The sequence below is a fragment of the Gekko japonicus genome, unplaced genomic scaffold, assembly GCF_001447785.1.
Source record: "Gekko japonicus isolate JY-2015 unplaced genomic scaffold, Gekko_japonicus_V1.1 scaffold513, whole genome shotgun sequence".
Lineage (NCBI taxonomy): Eukaryota > Metazoa > Chordata > Lepidosauria > Squamata > Gekkonidae > Gekko > Gekko japonicus.
Window position 1 is genome coordinate 881,929 of NW_015171519.1, and position 27,130 is coordinate 909,058.

General features: G+C 52.2%; 1 protein-coding gene across 1 annotated transcript in view; it reads right to left on the reverse strand.

The window, feature by feature from the left end:
* Window positions 1-27,130, reverse strand: part of GLYR1 (glyoxylate reductase 1 homolog (Arabidopsis)) — a 53,942-nt gene that overhangs the window by 11,588 nt on the left and 15,224 nt on the right. The window contains exons 4-12 of the mRNA XM_015419411.1: window positions 21,338-21,476; window positions 20,423-20,641; window positions 17,585-17,662; window positions 14,051-14,107; window positions 11,968-12,018; window positions 11,773-11,846; window positions 6,367-6,435; window positions 5,042-5,141; window positions 2,947-3,057 (exon numbers count right to left, since the gene is read on the reverse strand). Of these exons, the coding sequence (XP_015274897.1) occupies window positions 2,947-3,057; window positions 5,042-5,141; window positions 6,367-6,435; window positions 11,773-11,846; window positions 11,968-12,018; window positions 14,051-14,107; window positions 17,585-17,662; window positions 20,423-20,641; window positions 21,338-21,476 (898 nt within the window). The remainder of the gene's footprint in view (window positions 1-2,946; window positions 3,058-5,041; window positions 5,142-6,366; window positions 6,436-11,772; window positions 11,847-11,967; window positions 12,019-14,050; window positions 14,108-17,584; window positions 17,663-20,422; window positions 20,642-21,337; window positions 21,477-27,130) is intronic.

Sequence of the window (27,130 nt, forward strand, 5' to 3'; positions counted from 1 at the left end):
TGTCTCACACAGTGGCCAACCAGTTCCTCTGAAGGTCCAGTAACAGGGCATAGAGGATGAGGCCTTCCTCTGATAAGAACATGGGAAGAGCCCTGCTGGATCAGACCAGGGAGGGTCCATCTAGTCCAGCATCCTGTCTCACACTGCAGCCAACCAGTTCCTCTGGGGTTCAGTGCCTCTGAATGTGGAGGTTCCCCTCAGTCACCATGGCTAGCAGTCATCGACAGACTGATCCTCCATGAAATCCCTTTAAACCTCTTCATTCCTGTGGCCATCACGACATCCTCTGTCGGCGAATCCCACGTTTTTATCACTCTCCGTGTAAAGTACTATTTCCTTTGGTCCGCCCTGAACCCACTGCCCATCACCTTCATGGAGTTCCAGTATTTTGAGAGAGGGAGAAGGCGTTTCTCTTTCTCAGCTCTCTCTGCCCCATGCCGCTCAAGGGCTAGGTGCTTTAAAAGGGACCTCTGGATTCTGGCAGGAACATCTGGCCGGGGGAAGGGTGAGCCGCTCTCCCTCCACCGCCCCATGTAATGCACTGAGGAAAACCAGACTTCGTAGAAACTAAGACGGTCTCACAGAAATCTTAAGCGTCATTTGATGTCCCTGCGGCAACCACTATGAATCCTTGCACGGGAGAGACACTGCTCCCAGCGTCTCATCTTCCTTCGGGGCAGAAATGTGCACACAACCTCCCGTGGATTCAAATGCTCTGAAGAGGGGTTTTTGGGGGGGGGAGGGAAGGCAGGGACGCAACAGGCTTGCTGGTGTTTGCGCTACAGGGTGATGACTAACAACCAGCCATGCTGGCAGGTTGCTTTAAATGTCCTCGGTGCAGAACGGGGGGGGGGGGGGGGGGGGAGATGATGCCATGCTTTGGTTTATTTCCACACCCCCAGGCCAAGCATTAACCGCCGTACTCAATGCTGCGTTCCATTTTGAGCTATGGGGAGGAGGGAAGCACTCGGGCAGGACGCCCAAGAGCCATCTGGCCAGGAGAACGAGAAACCTGTGCACAGACTCAAGCGTTCTTCTTCATCACACCCTCTGTTAAAAATCGCTTAAAAAAACAACAACAAGAGTGTCGATTAAGCCAAGCACAGACTGAATGCCCAAGTCCTGACTCCGAGGACCACAAACCTCAACCTGGGAGAGCAAGTGGCAAACCCCGCCTCTGGACGGTCCCTCCCTCAGCCTCTGCTCCCCCACCTGTAGAACAGGAACAAGACAATGGACTCTTCCCACAGGGCGGGGCTGCTAGGAGGGGGAATCCACATCAGGATCCTTTAAGGCACTCTGCAACGGATGCCGGGAGTCGTACCTACGGGGCCGTTTTTAAAATCACTCCACAGACTGAGCTCGGAGCATAATTTGGCCACTCAGCGTCTGTCAGCCTAGCCTACCTCACAGGGTTGCTGTGACAGAGAAAAGGGGAGGCGACGAGAGCCCCTGTGTACTCTAACCTGAACTCCATGGAGGGAGGATGGGATAAAAAGGTTAGCAATGGCCCAAAATACCAGAAGGCTGTTTCTCAAACTTTTAACACCAGGGTCACGGGGCTGTTCCCCCCCCCCCAAAAAAAATCAGAATGGCAGGCACATCTCTTTCAGATATTCATGAAGATATTTCCTTCATGATGTCATAACAACAGGGAAAGATCCTCTTAACCAGTGTTCCCTCTAAGCCGAGTTAGTGTGATTTAGCTCACGGTTCTTTAGCCTCCGGGCTCACACAGTTCTGTCTTCGCTCAGGAAGGACGGCTCCAGAGCTAACTCATTTATGCAGCCGCCAAATTGCTTGCTCAGAACTTTAATGCCAGTAGATCACAAAGCAGAATTTCTGCTCACAAGACTCCACAGCTTAGAGGGAGCATTGCTCTTAACAGATTTTGTCCTTGCCCTCTAAAAGACATAGAATCCACTACACGCATTATACTTTATTGTCCCTTCTATAGGGATATTCGATCTCGCTTTATCACTCCACTTTTAGACGGTAAGAGTTGGCGTTCTGATGACTCAATTATTCACTTTCTTCTATCTAATCGCGGAATAATGGAGGTTGTTGCAAAATTTTTATATTCTGCAGCCAGATATTATGCAACCAGAAGACATGAACAGCTAAAGTGCAAGCGACTGATGTACCTTGGTATTTGTAGTATTCCCATTATGATTTGTGCTCTTAATATCAATAAAGGTTTGTGTGTGCGTGTGTGAACTGGAGAGGGAAAGGCTTACTGAAGAGACTATGAGTTGAGTACAACCACTGTTCTCTTTTTATACCCAACTTCAGATATGTTCTTTCGGGAATAAGGGATGCATCCAAAATATGTTCAGAGCTTTAAACCGGTAGAAGGGCCATAACCCAGGGCTTTTTTTGTAGAAAAAGCCCAGCAGGAACTCATTAGCACAATAGGCCACACCCAATAGCAGAAACTTATTAGCCTATTAGGCCACACCCCTGACAGCACCACTCATTAGCATATTAGGCCGCACCTCCAAGTTACCAGAAGTGTGGTCATCCAGCCACACCCACCTTTTGCTTGTTATTGTTTACCTTGTTTGTTGTCAAAACCCAGGGCCTTTTTTTGTAGCAGGAACTCCTTTGCATGTTAGGCCACACACCCCTAATGTAGCCAATCCTAATGAGTTTCTGCTGTTGGGTGTGGCCTATTATGCTAATGAGTTCCTGCTGGGCGTGGCCAACTCGGGAGCCAGCTGGACCTCTGTTCCTGTGCGTTCCTGCCCAAAAATAGCCCTGCCGTAACCTATGTACTCCTGCGCACTGACATTCTGCGACGTTAGTCATCCAGAAAAATATCTCTGGGGGAGTTCCGGATCCGTAGCCGATGGCTGCAGGAAAGGGTTTGGGGGAAGGCAAAAAGAAATTCCACGCAGGACACCCCGGACAGAGAGGCGCGTGCAAGCACACAGAGGTAATCCTTACATCCTTGGCCGCCTTGGGATCGGAGACGCAGGCGAACGTGATGTCGCAGGTGGAGACCACTTCGGCGGGGGTTCTTCCCAAGCGCGCCCCCTCCTGGATGAACAGGTCGCACTGCAAAAGCCACAGAGAGCCACGTGTCAGAGGCGGGGGCCGCTGGGCGAGGGAACCCAGGCGCCTCCCACTTCAGCCCTGGAAAGGGGTTGCGATACGGGCCGCGGCAGACGGCACGATGTCGCCCACGAGGGAGCAGGTTTTCTCCTCCTCTCCCGCTCACACGGACTTGAGAGGCAGAGAGTCCTGCAGCTGCCGCTCGTCAGGACAATTGTCTCCAGGGAAGACCTAGCGGGACAACCCAGGGATTCCCAAGGACCCCTGGGCTCCAGAGGAGCTGGTCCAGGCCCCCACAGGCGACCGTCCTCCTGCAGGAACGGCAGGCGAGCGGCTCCGAGGGGGTCTGTCCCAGCACGCAGCCCGCTCACGGCCACCCCGTAAGGTTTTCGAGGCAAGAGAGCAGAGGGGGTGGGCCACTGCCTGCCTCTGCGTAGCGACCCTGGACTTCCTCGGTGGTCTCCCACCCAAATGCTAATCTGCTCAGCTTCCGAGATCTGACAAGATCGGGCCAGCTGGCGCTACTGAGGTCAGGGCGGAGGTGGTTGGCCATTGCCTGCTCCTGTGTAGCGACCCTGGACTTCCTTGGTCACCTCCCATCCAAATACCGGCCAGGGCCGACCCCGCTTAGCTTCCGAGATCAAGCTAGCCTGCAGGACAGCCGGGCCTCAAGCACTGCTTTGCAGAGGAGGGATGTGCAGACGTCTCTCCCCGCCAGGGCCGTAGCTACAGTGGGGCTTTGGGGGGCTCTGCCCCCTTTCTTAAAGGCACAGCCCCACAAGGATTTCTCCTGGAAATGCTTTTTTCAATCATTTTCAATCATTTTTTTTAAATGCCGTGAGCTACTTTAAGCAGACCGGGGTTCTGTTGTGGACTATTCCCTCACTGAGCAAGGGGGTTGGAGTAGGTGACCTCTAGGATCCCTTCCGACTCTGTGTCAAGAAACTGGTCTTCTTTAAGAGAGATTTTTCTGCCAAAGTGTTAGCTTTTTTGACTACAGAAGTCATCACCCCCACCTGCTGGCTTGTTAGGCTGGCAGAAGGGATTAACTTGCAGCAGCTGAGAACTGTCCTCTAAAGGGGTCGACAGCCTGCATTTAGAGACCTATCCTGGTAACAGCTTTCTATTGGCTAAATGGCTTTTCTTTCTGCATTGAGAACTGTCCTCTAAAGGGGTCGACAGCCTGCATTTAGAGACCTATCCTGGTAACAGCTTTCTATTGGCTAAACGGCTTTTCTTTCTGCATTGAGAACGTCGGCCCCGTCGGGGGGGAAATCTGCCCCACAAGCCACAAAATCCTGGCTACGGGCCTGCTCCCCGCTCTGCCTATGTTAAACAGGCGGGTGAGACGTTTTCTCTCCAAAGCCTTGGCACCGACACAACAGTGGGCGCAGCTGTTCCAGAGGCCAGAAGGCAGAGCATTTGCCACCCGCCACAAAGGCAGCATAAAAAGATCGGAGTGGGGGAGAAACAAAAAACGAAGTCAGAGGAACAAAGCTGTTGCCATGGCTACTGTGAAACAGTGCGATAATTTAGGCTAGCTTTGTCAGGGCAATTAGCAGGCTCAGAAGGACGCATCTCAGCCAGGCTGCAGAGAAGGAAAGGCGGGGGTCAAGAACTTGGACCGAATGGCTCGTCTCACGGAACGTGTGAAACGGGCTTATACTGAACCAGATCTGTGGCTCATCAAAGTCAGCCGCTCTCCAAAGTCTTGGGCGGAGGACTTGCACATTCCCCTACTACCAAGCCTTTCAACTGGAGGCAACCGGGGATCGAACCTGGGGCCTTCTGCATGCCAAGCAGAGGCTCTGCCACTGAGCCACAGCCCCTCCCTCTCATACCAACCCCCTTATGAGACCAACTCAGTAAAACTCACTGACCGTGCTCAGGACCACGGTCACGCTCAACACTTTCCCTCGGCAAATCGAGGCCCCACTTGGGTTCACGCTCGATGTCGTTCTGTGCCGGGCCACGAAACGAGCCTTACCTTCTCCGCAGTCCGGTTCCAGACGGTGACGGTGTGCCCCATCTTCAGCAGGTTGGAGACGATGCCGCTTCCCATCAAGCCGAGACCCAGGAACCCTATCCTGGGGAGGAGAGGAGACGGTTAGCGTTGGAGAGCCGTACAGAGAGAGAGAGAGAGAGAGAGAGAGAGAGAGAGAGAGAGAGAGAGAGAGAGAGAGAGCGAGAGCAGAAGATTCTTTCAGGGCGGAGGCTCCTGTGCCAATCCTCCTGGGGCTCACGCTTCAGGAAGACCGAGAGACTTGCTGCAAGGTGTGCTGTTTCTAAGAGCGGAGGGGGGGTCGATGGGCATTCTTAAAATGTAGGAACCGAAGGGTGCAAAAGCAGTGCTTTAAAAAAAAAAAAAAAGATTATATGACTGACGTCAAATCCTTGCTCCCTGCGGCAGCGAGGCGTCCTGCCATGTAGGCCTCTCTTTCTACTTAGACAGATAAAGCGCGCCGCCTCCAGGATGGATATTTATTTGCCGCAGAGAACCACCAGGTCAAGGAGAGGCCCGGCGGCTGGGTGAGAGCAGAAGTCGGAGGCAGCGCAAAGTAGCGAACAGCAGTGTTCCCTCTACGCTGAGTTCGTGTGAGCTAGCTCACAGTTTTTCAGCCTCCGGCTCACACATTTTTGCCTTCGCTCGGGAAGGAGGGCTCCAGAGCAAACGGATTTACGCGGCAGCCAAGTCACTCGCTCACAGCTTTAATGTCGGTAGCTCGCAAAGTAGAATTTTGGCTCACGAGACCCCACAGCTTAGAGGGGGCATTGGCGGACAGGGTCTCGGGGCCTGCATGTGAGAGAAATTCAGGCTCAAAATCTAGCACAGACTTTTTGGCCGCCTTGACTCACAAAGTCGGTGCGAGGGTCATTTAAAAAACCTAACGTTTTGCCGGCGTGCCCGTGTGCCATGGCCTCCCGCTGCCTTTTAAAAATCTATCACAGAGGACAAGACTTTGAAGTGATGATTCTATAGCAACCTGGCACTTTCAGAACAGAACGCCACAGTCGCAGCCCTCGTGTTGTGTTAGGGGGGGGGGGGGGGGGGGGTGGATTTTCCAAGTTAAACAAAAAAGGGAACCCTTCTTTGCAGAATATCAATTACAGACATTGTAGAGGTACAACTTCCCTTCCGTTAACTATTTGCGAACCTCCTCCCGTTATCCTACGTAAGGGTAACCAGGGGCTCATTTGAAACGTCCAGTTCACACCTTCAAACCAAAAAGAGCCTCCGAACTCCTCAAAGACTCTCTTTTTCTCCAGCTTATGTTCCTACCGACGCTCACGGGCCGTCCCTGTGGAATTCACCTGTTAGTGGCCACTCCAGGCTGGGGGTCAGGGAAAGCTTCCGCTAACGGGTCAAATTCCTTATCCAACCTAACAACAGAAGAGAAAGTCGTGCTGTTGCGCATGGGAGGGACTCGCGAGTGCTTTCCAGTCAAACAGAAAGGTGACGCCCGGCTGAGGAAGTTACTCTAGGAACCTCACAGACAGTACTATGTCGCTGTCTTCTTCTCATTGACACCTCCGACCGGATCTGGACGAAGCTAACCACAGACGCGCGAGAGCTTCCTGTGTGCCTGCCGCCCAGCTCACAGCCGTCTGCACTTGCTAAGGTGAAACACGCCAATGGGACGGCATGGCAGCAAGTCACTCCCGGACGTACACGGCAGCTGAGACTCAGCCCAGCTTCTTCAGTACATTTTGATATCTACCAAGGAGCTATTTATATTTTCTTGGTTGCAGGGGGGGGGGGGGAGAAAAACATTCTCCTCCCCTCCTCTGCAATCAGAACCAAGTTTGAGTCCAGTGGCACCCTGAAGACCAACAGAGTATAATTCTGGGCAATGTTCCCTCTAAGCCGAGTCAGTGTGAGCTAGCTCAGAGTTTTTTAGCCTCCGGCTCACACATTTTTGTCTTCGCTCGGGAAGGACGGCTCCAGAGCAAACTGATTTAGGCAGGAGCCAAATGGCTCGCGCTCACAACTTTAATGCCAGCAGCTCACAAAAGGAGAATTTTTGTTCACAAGACTCCACACCTTAGACGGAGCACTGGTTCTGGGTATTCGCTTTCGTGTGCATGCACACGACGGATCTGTGTATCCAGAGAAGTGTGCACGCTAGATTTCCTGGCAGCCATGTGACACAGAGCCACATCTGTACGGTCACTGGGCGATGACAACTATGTGCACTCTGATCGGTGGGACATCACTGAATAAGACGACCGGCCCTTTGCGTCAGGACTGGGTCCCCAACAAATCTCTATCAAGGTCTTAAAGGTGCCGCTGGACTCGAACTTCGTTCCTTCTCCGCAAAGCAAGTGAGGCTGAGAGAGAGAGAGAGGAACGACTGAACAGCGACTTGCAGGTTGAGTAGAGATCTGAGCCCACGCCTCCGCAAGCCTAGCCCAACCGGCTATCCGTTCCCCTTCTTCGCCGGCTTATGGGTCGCTTGCTGTTTGTCTCCCTCCCCTATGGGGGGAGGGGAGGGGCTTACCTGAACACCTTCATCATTACTTTTGCTTCCCCTTCAGCGGGGCTGTAAAACCGACATCCTGAGAGTCGGTGGCTGAAGCGGCAAAAAGAAAATAAAAGAGAGGCTGCGGTCTGTTCTGTGTGGGCAACAGGCGGGAAATTGCCTCCAAGAGTGAAACAGGAAGTTCAACTCCGGCTCCTGTCACTCGGGGAGGGGAGGTGACAGGAAGTGCCTGATGACTCGAGCGTCAGAGGGCCATTCCTGGAAGGTACCAAGGGACCACCTCTTCCTGTCCGTGGTTAGACAGAGGGGGGGGGGGGGGGGGGGGGCGGGGGAACCTGACAAGGTGGATGTCGAAGGGAAGTTCCTGGCAGGTTCTTCCCAAAGGAACCACACTGTGGGTAGCTTTTACTGGTCACAGGCAGTGTTCCCCCTAAGCTGAGTTACTGTGAGCCAGCTCACAGTTTTTTTAGCTTCCGGCTCACAGATCTTTGTCTTCGCTCAGGAGGGATGGGCTCCAGAGCAGACTAATTTACGCAGTCGCCAAATGGCTCGCTCACAGCTTTAATGCCAGTAGCTCACAAAGTACAATTTTTGCTCACAAGACTCCACAGTTTAGAGGAAGCACTGGTCACAGGCCTTTGCCGGACCAGACTTTGGTATTACAGTTCGATCCTTTCCTTGTGCCAAGGGACCTACGGAATAAACAAAACCAGGTTCACGGTGAATTAAACCGCAAAAGAACGACGCTCACTGCGGTAAGTAAAACATTAATGTACTTTGCCAAAAGGTATACACGTATACAATACGTACATTACTTAAACAATACTACTTTTCAGTTTTTTGCCACATATTTGAGGACCTTGTAACGATATAACTTCTTTTCTAATGGAAATCTTTCTCGCTGAAATCCTCAATAGGAATGAATTGGACACATCATACATGTGGGGTATCTTTACCATTCAGTATTCCGATACACTGTGGTCACACTCTATTCAACTATATACCATCTTCCTGAGAATGAATTCTCACTAACAATAAATTCTGAGAAGTGGTACTTGAATGTGCCTCAGCTGTACAGTGATGAAAATCTACTCACAAAGAATCCAGCGACCTGACAGGTAGCCGTGGATGTCCTCCTGTTTCAGTTCTTTTTTCAAGAATCTCTGTTATTTTGCAACAAACATTTTTCAAAAAGTTTCACAGGCAAGGCTGCTAGAGAGCTTCCTTCTGAACGGAACACGGCCCTTCTCTTGCTTTAGAATCTTAAGTGGGGTTTAGATTCTTAGGTTAGAAAGATTTCAGCTAGAAAGTTAAATTATACAGTTGCAAGATCCTCAAATATATGGTAAAACCCTGAAAAGTAGTATTAAGTAATGTGTGTATTGTTTACTTCAAGGGTGTCAAACATAAGGCCCAGGGGCCAAAACCGGCCCATCCGGGGCTTTTATGCGGCCTGCGAGCAACTAGTGCAAGGGAGGGAACAGGAGATTGCTCGGGGGGGGAGTGGGCGGAGCCACTTCAATCATGGCTTCACCACAGCGGAACACCCTCATCTGCCCGGCGGTGCACCACTGGCTCTCTAGCCCACCCAGGTGGGTTTTCCTTTGGAAACCCCCCCCCCTGCCAATTCCAATAACCTTTATTGGCATAACAATAGCTTTAAAGAAAGAATAACAGTACAAGTCAGCCCATATGCCAACAAACAGAAACCATCAAAGTATAGCAATTTGTATCATTGTATATAATAATAATAATAATAATAATAATAATAATAATAATAATAATAATAATAATAATAATAATAATAGGACAAAGTGATAAAAGTTTGGAACAGTAATCTCGAGTAATTAAAACAGTTGCAGTAAGAAATTTATCTATCTGAAACGGAATCAAAAATACACCTTCTCTCTCTCACTTTCTCTCCTTATCTCTCCGCCTCCTTTCCTCTCCCCTTTCCTCATTTTCTCGGTCCCTGAGTATATTTGCCAGGAACTCCGCCACCTGCTCAGTAACTTCGGGTTTTTTTGTCCGCTAGCAAGAATTCAATACCTCTATTGGTTGTAACCTTAGTGAATTGAAGGAGAGGACTAATCAGGTGTAAACGTAGCTGAGTGTACAGCGGGCAGTTTAAGAGAATGTGCTGTACGGCATTATGCTTTAAGGCGCACGTGGCCCGGCCTGACTAAGTGGCGTTTACGTCAGATCCGGCCCTCGCAACAAATGAGTTCCGACGCCACTGGCTTACTTGTATAACTTTTGGCAAAAGACATTAAAGGTTTTGCTCGTCGAGGGACCTACAGAAGGCGAACACGGGGCTACTCCTTCTTCAATCCACCTGCCCACCCTGCCTGGCACAGTTTGAATGGTGCTGAGTGATGAGCCCAAGGCGGTTCAGTTGCTTTCGTCCAACCTTGGCCGTTTTCAGAGAACGAGGGAAAGGGATGTACGGTGGGGGAGGGGGGGGCGGGATTGCGACGGCAAGCTCCGCCCTCACTTATGGCTCTCTGCTGTTCCGGGGCTCCTCATTCTGCAGAGAAAGCCAAAGGCGTGCCTGCTCGTAAGCGCGAAGGCTGCAAGCAGATTTACGGCGCTGCTTTTCGCCCGCTCTTCGCCCACCGAGAACTCAATGGGGGCAATTTTATAATAACCTGTTTAAAATAATCACATGCATGGTAAGCCAAGACACACCAGCCACCACCGCACAGGTTGCTTTTCGGGACCCAGAATAACTCAAAAACAGGAGGAGGGTGGATTTATACCCTGCCCTTCATTACCCGAAGGAGTCTCAGAGTGGCTTCCAATCTCCTTTCCCTCCCCCTCCCCACAACGGACACCCTGGGAGGTAGGTGGGGCTGAGAGAGCTCTCTCGAGGACTGCTCTCTCAAGAACAGCTCTGAGAGAACTTGGAACTGACCCAAAGACACACCAGCAGCTGCATGTGGCGGAGTGGGGAATCAAAACCGGTTCTCCCAGATCAAAGTCCGCGCTCTTAACCACTGCCCCATACTAGCTCCTGCCCCAAATGGTCATTCTGAAGAGCTTCACCTCGGATAACTCCGTGGAAGCCAGCGATAAGCACGCCCTTTTTCCAAGTCTTCAGGAAGGATAAAGACCTCTAGATGGAGCGGTGGCCCGTTTCACAAACTTACAGCCAGGAATGACGAGGAGACTGTGACTGGAGTCACCCCAAAGGGACCCGTGCTGGCGGAGGGATGGAGTGCCTGTTGCTGCAATCCCTCTAGGCCCACCCCCTACATGAAAATTCCTTCTCCCAGCTTACAATGCCTGGAAAGGGCTGCTCTGTATCTGGACCGCTACGGTCACTGGACAGAGAGAAGAGCAGTTCTAACCAGGTCCCTCCAGGGAGGACCTGAATTGTCGTTAACGCCAGCGGTTGGAGGGGGGAACGGTACAGCAGGGGCTGGGCTGGCCCCTGGCCAAGGAAACCGATATGTCCTCAGCTCCCCGGATCCATGCTGCACGCCGGATGTTTGTTGCAAGGGCAACGGGTGAAGCCAGGAGGTTCTGGCCCTCCAAAGTGGCTCCTGGGCACAGGGCAACACAGCTGCTCGGAAAGTTCCACGTGCAAAATTTCTCTACCCTGGAAAGCCCGTCTCCTTGCAAGACCGAAATCTTTGTATATGTAGGAGGAGATTGGATTTATACCCCGCCCTTCATTACCTGAAAGAGTCTCAGAGCGACTCACAATCTCCTTTCCCTTCCTCCTCCCCACAACAGACACCCTGTGAGGCAGGTGGGGCTGAGAGAGCTCTCTCTCGAGGACTGCCGTTGAGAGAACAGCTGTGAGAGAACTTGTGACTGACCCAAGGTCACCCAGCTGGCTGCAAGTGGAGGAGTGGGGAATCAAACCCAGTTCTCCCAGATTAGAGTCCGCGCTCCTCACCACGACACCAAACTGGCTTTGTAGATCATCTGGAAGATCTGCAGAGTAGATTGTAAGTCTGCGGTGTACGTATGCTATCCACACTGCAGTGCCAGCTATCAAACACCTCTCCTTTGAGCTGCGAGGACAGATGCTTGGGAGCACAGCGACCGGGGGTCGGGGGGCATCCTCCTCTCTGAAGTTGAACCGACTCACCTCAGAGTCCACACAGAGGCAGGCGAAGAAGATGACCGGTCCCCATTTAAGTGGGTTCAGGCCACTGGGCTGCCTCTCCCCAGTCAAAAGCAGGCCTGGAAGCATTTAAACACCTCCCCAACAGAGGGGGGCTCTTACTTCTTATCCGTAGGCGTGATGCTGCCGTTAATAGCCGTGCTGTCTGCTGCCTGTATGGACGTGGATCCGGTCTCCTGGAGGTGGGGGGGCGGGGGAGGGAAGAACACAAAAGGGACCATTTCACTTCAGAGCCAACGGGGGCCCGCATTCTGGAGACATCGACTAAGGGCAGATCAAAAGCAAAGCCTGCTGTACCTCTTCACACACCTTCAGCTTCTTCGAGATGGCTTGATAGCAAACGGCCAGGGGGGGGGGGGGGGGGAGAAAAGAGAAACACATTTGGGAGGAATCCAGCAAACAGCCTTGTTGTCTTGCAGGCTAGCGGCTCAGAGCCCCTTTCTCAAGAGGCCGTCCCCTAGGAACAAACCGAGGGCCTACGCCCCAAGTCTGCTCGCCCTAGGAGAAGAGCAAACAGTTCTCTCTGCTGCAAAGCTCCCCAAGCCCCTTCAACCCCCCCCCCTTTCTTGCAAGACGACATTGGCAGATATCACGAATACATCAGCAAAGGGCAAAAGTGAAAGATCCCTCAGCAGGGAAGAAGTGATTGGATTTATACCCCGCCCTTCACTACCCAAGGGAGTCTCAGAGCGGCTTACAAACTCCCTTCCCCTCCCCACAACAGACACCCTGGGAGGTAGGTGGGGCTGAGAGAGCACTGAAATAAACTGCTCTTTTTCAAGAACAGCTGTGACCAGTGTTCCCTCTAAGCTGAGTTAGTGTGAGCTAGCTCACAGTTTTTGAGCCTCCGGCTCACACATTTTTGTCTTGGCTCAGGAAGGAGGGCTCCAGAGCAAACTAGTTTATCCAGCAGCGAAATCTCTTGAACATTGGCTGTGACAGAACTATGGCTTGCCCAAGGTCCTCCAGCAGGTGCGAGTGGCGGAGTGGGGAACCAAGCCCGGTTCTCCCAGATTAGAGTCCGCGCACTTAACTACGACACCAAACTGGCTGAGAAGACTGACTGGCTTATAGCTGGATCAGGGAAGAGAGGATGGCTTTCCAGCCCAGCCCTTTTCCTCAAGGAAGAAGGAATGTCAGGGAAACAGGGAAAGATGTGAGACTCAAGCCAGCGGCACCTAGTTAAAGCACCGGCTCCGTCGGACAGTGGCGGAAAGCGCCATCGAGCTGAAGAGGGCTTTCAAGGCAGTCACCAATGGATGGCGAGACCCTGCCACTGCAGCCACCAATGGGATGGCGAGACCTTGTGATTGACAGGTCTCCGGGCCAAAGCCTCTGGGAGCGGGTTCCAGGACTCACACGAATTTAGCTTTATATATGGGATTCCCAAAGGGGGCTTGGCCCCCCCCTGCCTCTGCACCACGACCCTGGGCTTCCTTGCTGGCCTCCCATCCGAGCACTCACCGGGGCCGCCCCTGCTGGGCTCCCCAGATCTGAGGAGATCGGGCTCGCCTGGCCCATCCAGGTGAGGGCGACGACTCCCTGACCCGCTTCCTGAACAGCTTCTCACAGAGGCTGGCCGAGGTCATGGGGTGACCAGCAGCAGTGGGGTGAAGGAGTCAGCTGTGGCTCACAAAAGCAGATGCTGAAATAGATGCTGCTAATCTTTAAGGTGCTGCTGGATTTGTATTTTATATTTTACTAGGAGGAAGGCCTTGTCGCGGCCCGAAATGCAACGTGCTTCTAGCAGAGGGCCTGGGTGAGCGTGGCGTTGTGGAGGAGGCGTGTTCCCGCCCCCCCCCCCCGGAGCCCTTGGAGGGTGGGCGGGACGTTGACAACACATGGGCACGCAGTCACCAATGGATGGCGAGACCCTGCCAATGCAGCCACCAATGGATGGCGAGACCTTGTGATTGACAGGTCCCTGGGCCAAAGCCTCTGGGAGCGTGTTCCAGGACTCACACGAAATTAGCTTTATATATAAGAGAGAGATTTCAAAGGCAGACTGACGCAGCTATCCCTTTGCAATCTCGGATCCTCACATCCATAATTCTACGGCCTCCCAAAGCCGCCCAGTGCATATGCCCTACCGAGCACCGATTCTTGTGGGATGCCACTGAGCTTCAGCTGAAAGGGAACAGATGTTTACTAATGCCGAAGTCAAGCTAATGGCTGGTGCCCAGAAGTTTGTGTCTGGCCTGCTCAGGAGAGGGGAGTCCCAAAATCATAACCTTACAGCGGTGGGGCTAAGGTACACCTAAACCATGCGTCTGACCAGGCTGCCATCGTCTGGAGTGGAATCTATCCATTCGTGGCTGGAGAGCGGCCACCTCGGGATGGTCCCGGATCCTGATTTGACACGGCCCAAACCCGCGCTCACCTTCTCCGTCTGGCTGAGCAGGAAGTGGTGGAAATGGGGGTCGCCGTCTTTCACGGGCTGCAATTGCAAAGAGGGGAAACTGAGCCGGGCAAAAGGGAAGTTCAGAATGGGCGACGGCTCACAAACCCTGACGTGACTTCAGTGCCTCCTGCTTACCTCCCGACTTATTGGAAACAGAGTGGAGTCGGTACGCGTGGGGACAAGAGAGAACCAAAGAATCTCCAATCCAACAGGCTGCGGAGCGCAACTAACCCGGCAGCCAGGAGAAGGAAAGCGATATCCCAGACGAAATATCCATACACAGGGGCCTTGCTGACCGTACTCCATGACGGAAGGAATGCTGGGAAACGGATTCTGCAGGCGAGTTCTCCCCACACATTCCCAGCACTTTGCCGTTCAAAAACTGGATCTGTCTTCTTGTTTCGAAGGCGGCAACCAATGCTCCCTCTAAGCTGTGGAGCCTTGTGAGCGACTGGCATTAAAACTGTGAGTGAGCGATTTGGCTACTGAATAAAATCAGTTTGCTCTGGAGCCCTCCTTCCTGAGCGAAGGCAAAAATGTGTGAGCCGGAGGCTAAAAAACTGCGAGCTGGCTCACACTAGCTCAGCTTAGAGGGAACACTGGCGGCAACCCCTAAGTACACTTATGAAACTGCAAACCCCGCTGAACAAAACGGAACTGCTCAGTCACAGCACTTAGAAGGGCACTCTAGCATCTTTCCTCACTCAGATCAGCTTAAGTGTTTCGCTATCCGAAAACACTTCTGCGTTAAAACCAGCACAGCGCTGACTGAAGCATTTCCAAGAATTGACGCCAGGATCAAGTGAGCAATTGACTTCACGGGACATGTGGATCAGGCAAAACAATATACTTAAACATGAACGTGTCGCATTGGGATTGGATAAACATCTGGAGCAGAGGTCCATCAGTGGCTATTAGCCACAAGGTACAGATAGGAACTCTCTGTCTGGGGCAAGTGATGCTCTGTCTTCTTGGCGCTGGGGGGGGGGGAGGCAGGGGGCAACAGTGGGAGGGCTTCTAGTGTCCTGGCCCCACTGATGGACCTCCTGATGGCACCTGGTATTTTTGTCCACCGTGTGACACAGAGTGTTGGACTGGATGGGCTATTGGCCTGATTCAACATGGCTTCTCTTATGTTCTTATGTCTGGGGCAGTGAGGGTCTGTCTTCTTGGTGCTTGGGGGAAACAGTGGGAGGGCTTCTGGAGTTCTGGCCCCTCTGGTGGACCTCCTGATGGCACCTGAGTTTTGGCCACTGTGAGATACAGTGTTGGACTGGATGGGCCCACTGTCCTGATCCAACATGGCGTCTCTTAGGTTCTTACTGCGAATCAGGAAGATTGCTCAAGCTTTGAAAACTTGCGTACTTTTAAAGCACCCAGAATTGATTTCAGAAAAGACAAATATCTCTGCCAGCTTTTTCCCCTGCCTCCCTCAGCACCAATCCGGTAACTGCCATCACCTTTTCGGCTACGGGTCGGAACTGAACCCCCCCCCCCAAAAAAAAATCTATGCTGTATTACTGTATTCCTCCTCTGCTACCAAGATGGCTACCTACAAGCATTAAAACATTTTCCCCAGCAGTATCAGCCTTTTCGGCTCTGAAAGCTGGACGGAATTCGGTGGCTGCACTTTCACGGGTAGGTCTGGAAACTCACATGGACTCCCCTAAACTGCTACAAGCCTGCATCTGCCTTGGGCGTGCAATTAATGACTTGCAAGGGTAAGGGAACATTGTATGCATTCTTTTTGTTGGGAGAGGAGGCAGGAAAGCAAGGAGGTGGAGTAAAGTCCCCACCCCACCCCAAGATTCCTGTGGAGGAACACAGGATGCAGCGGCTGGACAGACACTTGTCAGGGATGCTCTAGGCCAGGGGTGTCAAACATAAGGCCTGAGGGCCAGATCAGGCCCGTCCAGGGCTCTTATGCGGCCCGTGAGCAACTGATACAAGGGAGGGAGTGCTGGGGGGGGGGGAATGGGCAGAGCCACTCCATTATGGCCTTAGCACAGCAGAACAACCTTGCCTGCAACAGTCAAACATTGCGGGAGCATCTGCCCAGCGTGGCACTGCTGCCTCTCTGGTCCGCCTCTGTGGGATTTCCTCTGCACCCCCCTCCCACCCCAGGGGCCCTTGCAGTGAGGACGCACCAACTCGGAGCTTACCAGCTGCTGTCCTTTATACGGTTTCTATCTCCGGTACCCAGCATTTGGTTTTATGGCACACGTGGCCCGGCCCGACAAAGAGACATTTATGTCAGATCCGGCCCTTGTAACAGATCAGTCTGACACCCCTGCTCTAGGCTGATCCTGCACTGAACAGGGGGTTGGTCTAGATGGCCTGCATGGCCCCTTCCAACTCTGTGTGATTCTACACCTGCTGGATGACCTTGGGCAAGCCATAGTTCTGTCAGAGCTGTTCTCTCAAGGACAGTTCTGGAAAGAGCTCCCTCAGCCCCACCTGCCTCACAGGGTGTCTGTTGTGGGGAGGGGAGGGGAAAGGAATTTGTAAGCCGCTCTGAGACTCTGAGTGAAGGGCGGGGTATAAATCCAATCTCTCCTTCTTCTTCTTTCTCCTTGCTAAACTGTATGCCTTAATTAAATTGTTTAAAGGGTAACTTTGCCCTCAACTTGCCTTTCTACTGGGAAGCTTATTAAAATTAGAATACCTGTTGTCGGATAGGAATCATCATACATCAAGACAGGTAGCTAGGTTCTGCGCCCAGGTATATAAGGAACACAGAAAGCAAGGCAAATAGACCATATCTCTACCTTTTAACAAAAATCGCTTTAAACTGACTTTTTAAATGGTTTAAAAGGTTTGAACAGTAGTTTTACTTATTTCCTTTATATCTTTTTATAACTTATAAGCTTTTATGTTACTAAGGGGTTTTTTTCTGGCTCATAACCAGCTAGGATACTGTTGGGAATTTTTCTATATTGTCTTTCAAATTGATATGTACTGGTCGATGACTGTAATAATAAACTGACTTGACTGGCCTGTGAAAGATCCAGACCACGGGAAAGATCTAGAACAGGGGTGTCGAACATTTGTTAGGAGGGCCGGATCTGACATAAATTAGACCTTGTTGGGCCAGGCAGTGTGTGACATAAAATGTAATGCCAGGTAGTGGAGATATAAACTGTATAAAGGATACAAACACAAGGTGGTTTTTTTTAACTTAAAATAAAAACATGCTCAAAACATTAGCTCTGTAAGCTGCAAACCTACTTTTGATTTATTGACATTTAGCACGGAAATCTCATGCTCGGAGTTCTGAGTCTACGACCCAGGTTAAAACATGAAATGGCTGAGTGATTAAGAGAGCCTGGCGAAGCAAGCTATGATGCAGCAGCAGCAGCAGCAGAACTGGAAGCAGGAGATGGCCAGTTCCACTGCGGGCCTGACGGAAGCCCTCAGGGGGGGCCGGGCCTGATCCGGCCCCCGGGCCACATGTTTGACACCCCTGATCTAGACCACGGAAAAGCCGAGAGTCTTAAAATCATTTCTGCTTACACTCGGTGGCCATTTGAAGCCCGCCACGGTCCCCGTCATCATTCTCTTCACTGTGCTCGACTCCGGGATTGTCAGATCCTGTGGAGAGACAAGGAAGGCAATCAAGACGACGCCCCGGCGACAGGGCCTCGAGAGCTGTGTGGGAGGCTGGGGACGCCGGAGAGCAACCGGGGAACGTTCTGAACATTTTAAGAAGCCTCCGTCCTGAACGCTGCCAGATTCCCTTCTTGGAAGAGGCTGCTCAGAAAAAGAGAGAGAGGGAGGCCTCTTGCTGAAACAGCAGAGGAGCAGGCGGCTTGCACAACAGTACACGAAGCGGGGGGGGGGGAGTTTGCAGTGTGGCGGCTTATGACCTTGGGGGAGAAGAGGCAGACTGACCAAAAGGGAGAGACTTCACTGTGTTGGGCCACGCGAGAGGGAGGGAGGGGCTCATCTGTACACGGCAACATGAGAACACAAAAGAAACCTCCTTGGCGCGGCAAAATCGCCTTCCCCGCATCGCCTGCCAAATCTGGGGTCTGCAGGCAATGTGACATGATAGATTGTGGGGCTGGTCTTCGAGGGCTACTGGCAGGGGGGGAGGAAATCTCTTCACTGTTGCTTTAAAAAGAAGTTGATCTTTCCGCCCCCCACTTGACCGAATGTGCGTTTTAGGCACTGTCTCCCACCCCAAAGCCTTGGGAGAAGGTGAGCCAGAACGCCTCCTTGACCAAATCGAGCAAAAGTAAGAAAAAAGGTGCAAAACGGCAGCTTCAGGATGATTCAAACCAACATAGCAATCCCTGCAGGGTGAGTCCAAGTGTGGTCTCTCGGAAGCGAGTCCCACTGAGGCTGATTTCCCTGTAAAAGGCTGCTTGGGACTGCGGCCGCAGTGCCGTCAACGCCCTGATGTGTGGCCATGGGGCGGCGGCCACTTCCCAGTCAATGTCCCAAGCTGGGGTGGGGGCTTATTTTTGAGGCTCCCTTCCTTTCGCTCTCCAGTTTCTTCGCTAGCCGCTGTTGCCATGAAGAAATTACCGAAGGGGCGATGCAAGGGGAAAGAGGTAAAGTCGCTTTTTAAACTGTCCCCTTTTCTGGACACACTGCATCTGGCTCTTAGTCCAGTTGCTAAAGCCAACGGTGGGGACAGGACGGAGGCTATCGGTGCAGAGTAGAATTTAGATAACAGGTGGCCGGTATGCTTCCCCCCCCCCCCCCAGGCAGCAGCTGTTCTGGCTGGCGGTCAGCAGGACAAAGTCCAGATATGGCGGGATTGAGAAGACTTAAATCATCTGAAGACTGGGTGTCAGCACCTTTAGAAAGGGTGGGGTCGGCTGCATAACTGGACCCTTAGTGCTTGCCAGTTAAAGAGGGGACTGAAAATCTCAGGACCCACTAAGATCAGTGGGGCTGAATGCCTAGCGAGCATCTAGGCAGAAGGTCAGCCATGGGGGGGGGAGTGGCTTGCTGTTTGCATCCAGCTGTTCTGTGGGGCAACTCTTTGGGGTGAGCCTCTTCTGTAAGATATAGGTTGGGGGGGGGGATGTTAACTGGTGGATGACCTTACAGCAAGTAAAGACATAAGAAGATCAGAAGAGCCCTGCGGGATCAGACCAGTGGTCCATCTAGTTCAGCATCCTGCCTCACACAGTAGCCAACCAGTTCCTCTGAAGGGCCAGCAACAGGGCAGAGAGGCCGAGGTCTCCCCCTGATAAGAACATCAGAAGAGCCCTGCTGGATCAGACCAGGGGTCCATCTAGTCCAGCCTCCTGTCTCACACAGTGGCCAGTCAGCTCCTCTGGAAGGCCAACAACAAGGCACAGAGGCTGAGGTCTTCAGGAGAACATAAGACGCTACCTGCTGGATCAGACCAGTGAAGGTCCATCTAGTCCAGCATCCTGTCTCACACAGGAGCCAACCAGCTCCTACGGAGGGTGAACAACAGGGCAGAGAGCAGACTGCCTGTCCAACCCTCCTGACCTGGATGCAGTACATGTCCAACCCACCCACTTGTGCCAATGGAAGCCAGTTGCCTGGACCCGACAGGGCAGCTGTATGCAGCAGCAGGGGCCTGCTCTTCTTGTTCTGCTCCCCTTTGGGGCGTATGAGTGCTTCCCCCCACCACCAAAGAGCCCAGGGCAGCTGCCCCTGCAGCCCATTGGCTCCTGACCCCCACTCCCATATTTGAGAAATGGGGCATGTCTGTCCGGATGCCAGAAGTCTGTCCGGTGTCTGTCCAGAAGTCTGTCTGGTGTCAGAAGTCACCGGGCCGGGGAGAGAGAAGAAAAACAATACTAGGCCGGGAGTGTAAGGGAAGACGCCAGTAAACACGCCTTCAGCCCAGACTTTGTTTGCCTCAGCTTGGCTGGGAGGTCCGTACTTATGGAGCGCTGAAGTTCCTCCTCAACACTGCCTCACTTTCTTGGAGGAAGACCGGCCCAGGACTCACTCAGTGGTTTAAAAAAGCCACTTCCAGGGAACAGAGAGCTACAATTACTAGGTTAAAGCAAGAACTCCCAGAGGCACACATCCTTTCAAAGGAAACGAGGCCGTGTTACGCATGCTCTAGAAGGCAAGACTCTGGGAGGGTTAGAACCAAAGCACAACAGCCTTCAGAGAAGGAGATTTTCACAGGGAAGCCGTGCCGGTCTGCGGCGGTCCAGCTAGAATCGAGGTCCAGTATCCCCTCGGAGACCCGATACGACTTTCAGGGCATGAACGTTTGAGAGTCAAAGCTCCTGGGAGAATGACGTAATTACGTAAAGGAGAATGACAGAACCTCAAACCCTCTTTCGAGCGGGCAGAGTTTTGCTTAGAGACAAGCTCACAGGACGCGGGGAGGAGATGCCAAACACAAACCTTCTCGTCTTTGGGGGGCCGTCCACGCTTCCGGGGGCTCTGCTCGTACGTCCTCTTCAGCGGGGACTTGGAGCCTCGCTCCGAGGAGACCGACGAGACCCTCTTCTTTGGCTTCCCGTCGGGCAGCCCGGCTTTGCGCTTCTCTTCCCCCGCCGCCGCTTTCCCTCGTTCCTCGCTGGAGTTCCGCCGGTTCTTCTCTTCGGCGGAGCTGTGAGATGCCTGGGAGATTACAGAACAGAAGGGTGAGGCACGGGCGGCCAGCGATTCCCCCTCCCACACACAACAAGGCAAGGAGGAGTCTTGCTGGGCAGCTCCCTTTCCGGCCCCCCCCCCCCCCGATTTCAGGACAGACCAGGACTGGGGTACTAGTTCTGAAAAGAGGCGGGAGGTACAGCTATATTTCCTAAGCAAGGGCCTACTTCACAGGGGGGCAGGCACGAGTCTAACACTCCAGAGCACGCAACCATATCCCAAGACCGCGGGCACAGATCTACAGGCCCTTCTGTCTCCGTTTACTGTAAGTACGTCAGGGCCGTGGCAGGCAGCTCCCACCCTTGACCAACGCTCCCTCTAAGCTGCAGAGTCTTGTGAGCAAAAAATCTGCTTTGTGAGCTGCTGGCATTAAAGCTGTGAGCGGGCGATTTGGCTGCTGCATAAATAAGTTTGCTCCGGAGCCGTCCTTCCTGAGCGGAGACAAAAATACATGAGCCGGAGGCTAAAAAACCTGTTGAGCTGCTCACGCTCACTCAGCTTTGAGGGAACGCCGCCCTTGACTGCTTCCCAAATGGGATCTTAGCCCCTGCTGCACAGAAGAAATCCTGGAGACGCTCAATCTCTAGCGATCTACCGAAGGCCACGTAGAACAAGCGCCCGCCTCCACTGCGCCAAGGGCCTGGATGCCCCAGGAACACTCACCTGGTCCTTGCCTTTGCCTTTCTTGAGGAATTCTTCCACCGCGTCCACGGCCTGCTGGAACCTCTTGCCTTTGTTGATTTTGATCATCTCTTCTTTGTGAGCATGGTAGGGCTTCAGCTGCTCCACTTTGATCCAGGCGCTGGGAAGAGAAACCAAAACGCCGCCGCTGCCTGTCAAACGCTCGGCAGGACAGCCAACGGACCCCCCGCCGACCCTCTGCCCCCACCGAGGTCCTTGTTTTCACAAATAAATGGCTATGCTGCTTCCCACATTATGGATCAGCAGAGCCTTCCACAGGAACACCATCATGCAGAGAGACTTTCGCAAGTGGCGTGCTAACAGGGCGGTTCTATGCAGAGTTCCTCCGGTCCACGTCCACTGAAATCAATGGGTTTGGCCGGAGTGACTCTGCACAGAAGTGTACTGCAAGAATGAGCATGTGCCACCCTCTTCTTAGCAACATTAATGCTCCTTACTACAAGCAAGCCCAGGCCCTCAATTACCTTTTTAGTTGAGCAAACAGCCATCCAATCCCCCCCTCCTCACCCATATCCAACAGGGATACATGTTTTAAAGAAGAGAAGAAGAGATTGGATTTATACCCCAACCTTTGCTACCCAAGGGAGTCTCAGAGCGACTTACAAACTCCTTTCCCTTCCCCTCCCCCACAACAGGCACCTTGTGAGGTCGGTGGGGCTGAGAGAGCTCTGACGGAAACTGCTCTTTTTCAAGAACAGCTGTGCCAGAACTATGGCTTGCCCAAGGTCACGCCAGCAGGTGCAAGTGGAGGAGCGGGGAATCAAGCCCGGTTCTCCCAGATTAGAGTCCTGCACACTTAACTACTACACCAAACTGGTTCTCACACCAAACCTGGTTCCATGCATATGCTGGGCCAGGGCATGCCTCTCCTGAACCAAGCACAAGAATGACGTGATGGAGGAAAACTCGCCTCTTACTCCCTCTCAAAATTCTCAGAGTGTAATGACCATCATTAACGAACGCCACCCCACCAGTGTTTCTACATGCCCAACATCATCTATTTTGCAAAACACTGTATTTTTTTTAAAAAAATCCTTTAGTGCCAAAGAAACTAGGAGCAATGCCCTTGATATTCTGGCAACAAAGTATTTCACTTCCTTTCATAAAGAACATGCTGCTTCTACACTTTCTGATACTTCCCGTTATACATGCTGCTTCTCCTACATGAAGTAACTGTCCTCGCAGCAGCTTTTCGGAAACAAAATCTTTACAGCCAGTTTGCAGAGTGTTAAAAATTTGCCATTAACTAATACCCTAGGCTACTGAATTCCCCAAGACTTTTAAGAACTGCAATCTGTAACGGCTACGTCAATTAAATTCTGTAACACCGGTGAGCTCATCGCATTCCCCCACCTGCTCCAAGCTTCTGACATCGATGAGCTACAAACGTCTATAGACTCCTGGTGCTTTTCTGTTAAAAGCATTTTAAAACACACACACACACACAGAGATCATTTAACCTTGCAGACAACAGAGATACTACCATCTACCCTTGACCTTGGCTGGCGAAAGAACTTTAGTGCCTCCCTTGGTTTTGCCTCTTTTGCAGACATGGAGACTGTGTTATATAAACTGGACAATCAGGCACACCGCCAATGTTCCCTCTAAGCTGTGGAGTCCTGTGAGCAAAAATTCTACTTTGTGAACTACTGGCATTAAAGCTGTGAGCGAGCGAACTATTTGGCTGCTGCACAAGTTAGTTTGCTCTGGAGCCCATCCTTCCTGAGCTGAGACAAAAATGTGTGAGCCGGAGGCTAAAAAACTTTGAGCTAGCTCACACTCACTCCGCTTAGAGGGAACATTGCACACCACCATTAACACTGGTGCAATCATGCCTACGAACAACATTCTGTAAAGCCTCGGGAACTAGCAGATAAAAAGGCAAAGCACGCCCCTGAGCCACAACCAACTCATGGTGACCCCATGAAGTTCCATCTCATAACCGTTATGATTTCTTTCACCTTCCAAGGCAAGAGACAAGCAGAGGTGGTTGGCCGTGATCTGCCTCTGCGTAGCGACCCTGGACTCCCTTGGAGGTCTCCCATCCAAGGACTAACCAGAGCTGACCCTGCTTAGTTTCTGAGATCTTATGAGACTGGGCCAGCCTGGGCCATCCAGGTCAAGGCAAGAGACCTTCAGAGGTGTTTTGCCATGGCCTGCCTCTGCATAGCAACCCAGGACTTCCTTGGTGGTCTCCCATCCAAGTGTTAACCTGGGCCGACCCTGCTGAGCTCCTGAGATCTGATGAGATCGGGCCAGCCTGGGCCATCCAGGTCAAGGCAAGAGATGTTCAGAGGTGGTTTGCCATTGCCTGCCTCTGTGTAGCAACCATGGACTCCCTTGGTGGGCTCCCATCGAAGTACTAACCAGGACCGACCTTGCTTAGCTCCAGAGATCAGGCTGGGCTGGGCCATGTCAAGGTTAACACTCATGTGCCGTCAGGTCATAACTGACTCACTGTGAGTCCAGGACTGTGGGGTTTTCAAGGCAGATGAGTGCGGGTGGTTCACCATTGCCTTCCTCTGCGTGGCAACCCCAGTCCTTCCTTGGTGGATTCCCTGCTTCGCTTCCAAGCCCTGACGAAACTGGGCTAGTCTGAGCTGTTAGGGCAGCTACACCAGCAGAATGCTACATTGTTTGAGCTAGTCTGGTGTAGTGGATAGGAGTGCGGACTCTAATCTGGGAGAACCGGGGTTGATTCCCCACTCTTCCACATGCAGCTGCTGGTGTGACCTTGGTTCAGTCACAAGTTCTCTCAGAGTTGTTCTCTCAGCAGTCCTCGAGAGAGCTCTCTCAGCCCCACCTACCTCACAGGGTGTCTGTTGTGGGGAGGGGAAGGGACATTGTAAGCCACTTTGAGACTCCTTTGGATAGTGAAGGACGGGGTATAGATCAAATCTCTTCTTGACTCTTTTTGAAATAGGTTCTCTTTCACGTCTTGATGTACCTTAGCACAGAAACCGAAAGCCCGCATCAAGAAAAGCTGAATCCTGCAGCCTGAGCCAATTGCAGAAACTTGCGCCCACCCTGCTTCTTTTGCATATTTTATTTTAACCAGGGGTTTATTTTGTAGAAAAGGAGGTGCAGGAGCTCAATAGCATAACTTATTTGCATATGCCACGCCCCCTGACATCACCGGAAGTGTGTCAGAAAGCAACACCCACCACTCAGGCGCCACTTGACTGTTTTGGATTGCTAGCTATTGGGGGGGGGGTACGCATGTAGATCTGCCCTCGCAGAGGAGGGAGAGCTGGTACCTGAATAAAACTTGGTCTTAAAGGTGCCACTGGACTATTTTGGACTGGGGGGTCGGGGGGGGGCTCTGCAACTTACCTGGCTGCTTCTTGCTCTGACTGAGGGCTGCTGGGAGCAGGGGGTGGGGCTTGTTGCACGTGCCCGTCCCGGGGGCTCTTTACTGACGGAGCTCCGCTCCTGTGTGCTTCTGCAGGAAATGACCCCTGATTTTATCTAATAAGAGGGCTTCTGAGATTGTCCCGAGGCATCGGCCACAGATTTATCTTAAAGAGCTAGAAACTTGGTGGGATTAAAAAAAAAAAAATACAAGTGAAGATGTACCAGGAAGTTGAATTCCGTGGCAGATCCCACGTTCTCTGGTTCCTCTGCACAGAGACGGTACCTATGTGGGCTCTAAGTGAGCTTGATAATTGACGCATTTAATGGAGCTGTGAGTTAAAGTTCTCATACAGGCATTTGACATGTTTATATGACTTGCTTTTAGCTTATTGGACAGCTCGACTAGAGTTCGGCGTCATCTCTTCCATCCGTCTCCCCCCCCCCCCCCCACGCAGATCAAACTAGGCCACCGCACAATGGTTTTCCTGCTATCGCATCCTTGAAAGATCCTTGACAGCTTCTTCTGCAGCCTGCCTGGCATTTCACAATACCCGGCACATTCATGGTTTGGAAATGTCAAGAGCTGGGAACGTTCAGTGGAAAGCCCCCAAATCCCCTCAGGTTGCCGGAAGCTACTTTGCAGTCGCTTGAGACTCCGGGCAAATTAATGCTCTTTTAAAAAAATCGCTTCTATAGCCTTCGATAACGTTACAGGCAGCCTAAGTTTTAAAATAGACATCGAGCACAAAAGAGACAGACGGGTGCATCTCGGCTCAAAACCTTTACAATGTGTCGGTTTGCCACGCAATGTTTCCTACCAAACTTCCCATCGTGGGGTTTACATGGAGAGATGGTAATATGGTGTTAAATTAGCCTTAGAAGTTCCATCGGTATTTACTGCCGTCTCCGTCTATCGCAGGAGGAGAAAGCGAAGCTTGGAGAAAGTATAGCGACTCTGTGCCCATCCGGCTGAGATTAATGCCACATCTTATATGACGGGCTGCCTTTTGGCTTACCCAGACCAGCCTCACAGGAACGTGGCTCACGACTTCTGCAAAATGAACTTAAGCAGCCATCAATTAATTTCTGGGCATAATTCAAAGAAAAAGAAGAAGAAGAAGAGATTGGATTTATACCCCGCCCTTCACTTATTGAGCAGGGGGTTGGACTAGACGGTCTCCATAGCCCCTTCGAACGCTTATGATTTTACTTGTCAAGTCCAAAATGGTTTGGAACCAGTCTCTCCCAGGGACCACGCACTTCCCAGATAAACCTAACCCATGCCATGCATCTCCTAAGCCGGGGGGAGGGTAGTGAAGGAAAGAGAGCGTTTCCTTCCTCAGCCCCCAGAGCTGTAGGCAAGGCTGGGGAAGGGAAGGGAAGCTGTCCTGCCACTTCTGGTCAGTTTCACTCTCCTCCCCAAACCTAACAGTCCCCTGGGGACTGAAACTGACCAGAAGCGGCAGGGCAGCTTCCCTTTCCTTCCCAGCCTACCCACGATGGGGCAGGGTGCACTGGGAGGGTGTGTGTGTGTGTGTGGGGGGTCTGGCAGGGCTCATGGGTGGTGGGGGCGCCACCCCCAAATGCCCCACTGTGGCTACAGGCCTGGGTCTGGTGCCAACTCCCACAGGCTTAAGGCGCCAGGCAAAGGCTTCCTTATTGGCCTAAAGTTCTTTCAAGCAGGGATCCCTAACTGTTTTGAGCCTGCAGGTGCCTCTGGAATGCTGACTCAGCACGCTGGGAGCAGCAACACCACAGCTGGTCTCAGGAGGCGGATCCAGCCGCAAAATGGCTGCCACAGCAAGGGTTTGGTTTGTTTGTTTTTTTAAAGTCAGCATGACCAATCAGAAGCCTTGCAGGGCAAAAGCCCCACCATGCCCCCTTCCTTAAAACACTTAGTGGGCACCCTGTTGGGGACCCCTGCTTTTAAGGATACAGAATTCCTGTTATGTTTCACTCTTGCCACTGGGTTTTAGTGCTGCTGTCTTGTCTTCGTATCTGTTTATCTGATGCCCGTGGGACGTTTTCTGATGCTTTGCTTAAACTGTATGGTGTGTTACTCCACTTTATCTTGGGTTCCAAACTGCCTCAGTAACCATTTGGTTGCAAACGTGGGGGGGAGGGGGGGCTACATAAATGACATACAAGCTAGCTTTTTGTCTTCTCGGGAAGAAACTGGTAACGCATTCTTTTTCGAGCACGGTTTCTTACACAATGCAGTGGAACGTGAGAGGGCTATTATGGCTTTTCTTCTTCGCATGAGAAGGGCAAAGCAGCAGAGCGCACGGAGTGCTGGGATTGAACTTGGAAGAGGAAGGCCCAGATCCCCCCTGGGTTATGGAACTCACAAAGCGGCCAGTTCATTCTCTGCCTGCCTTGCCTGACGGGGCTTATGAAAAG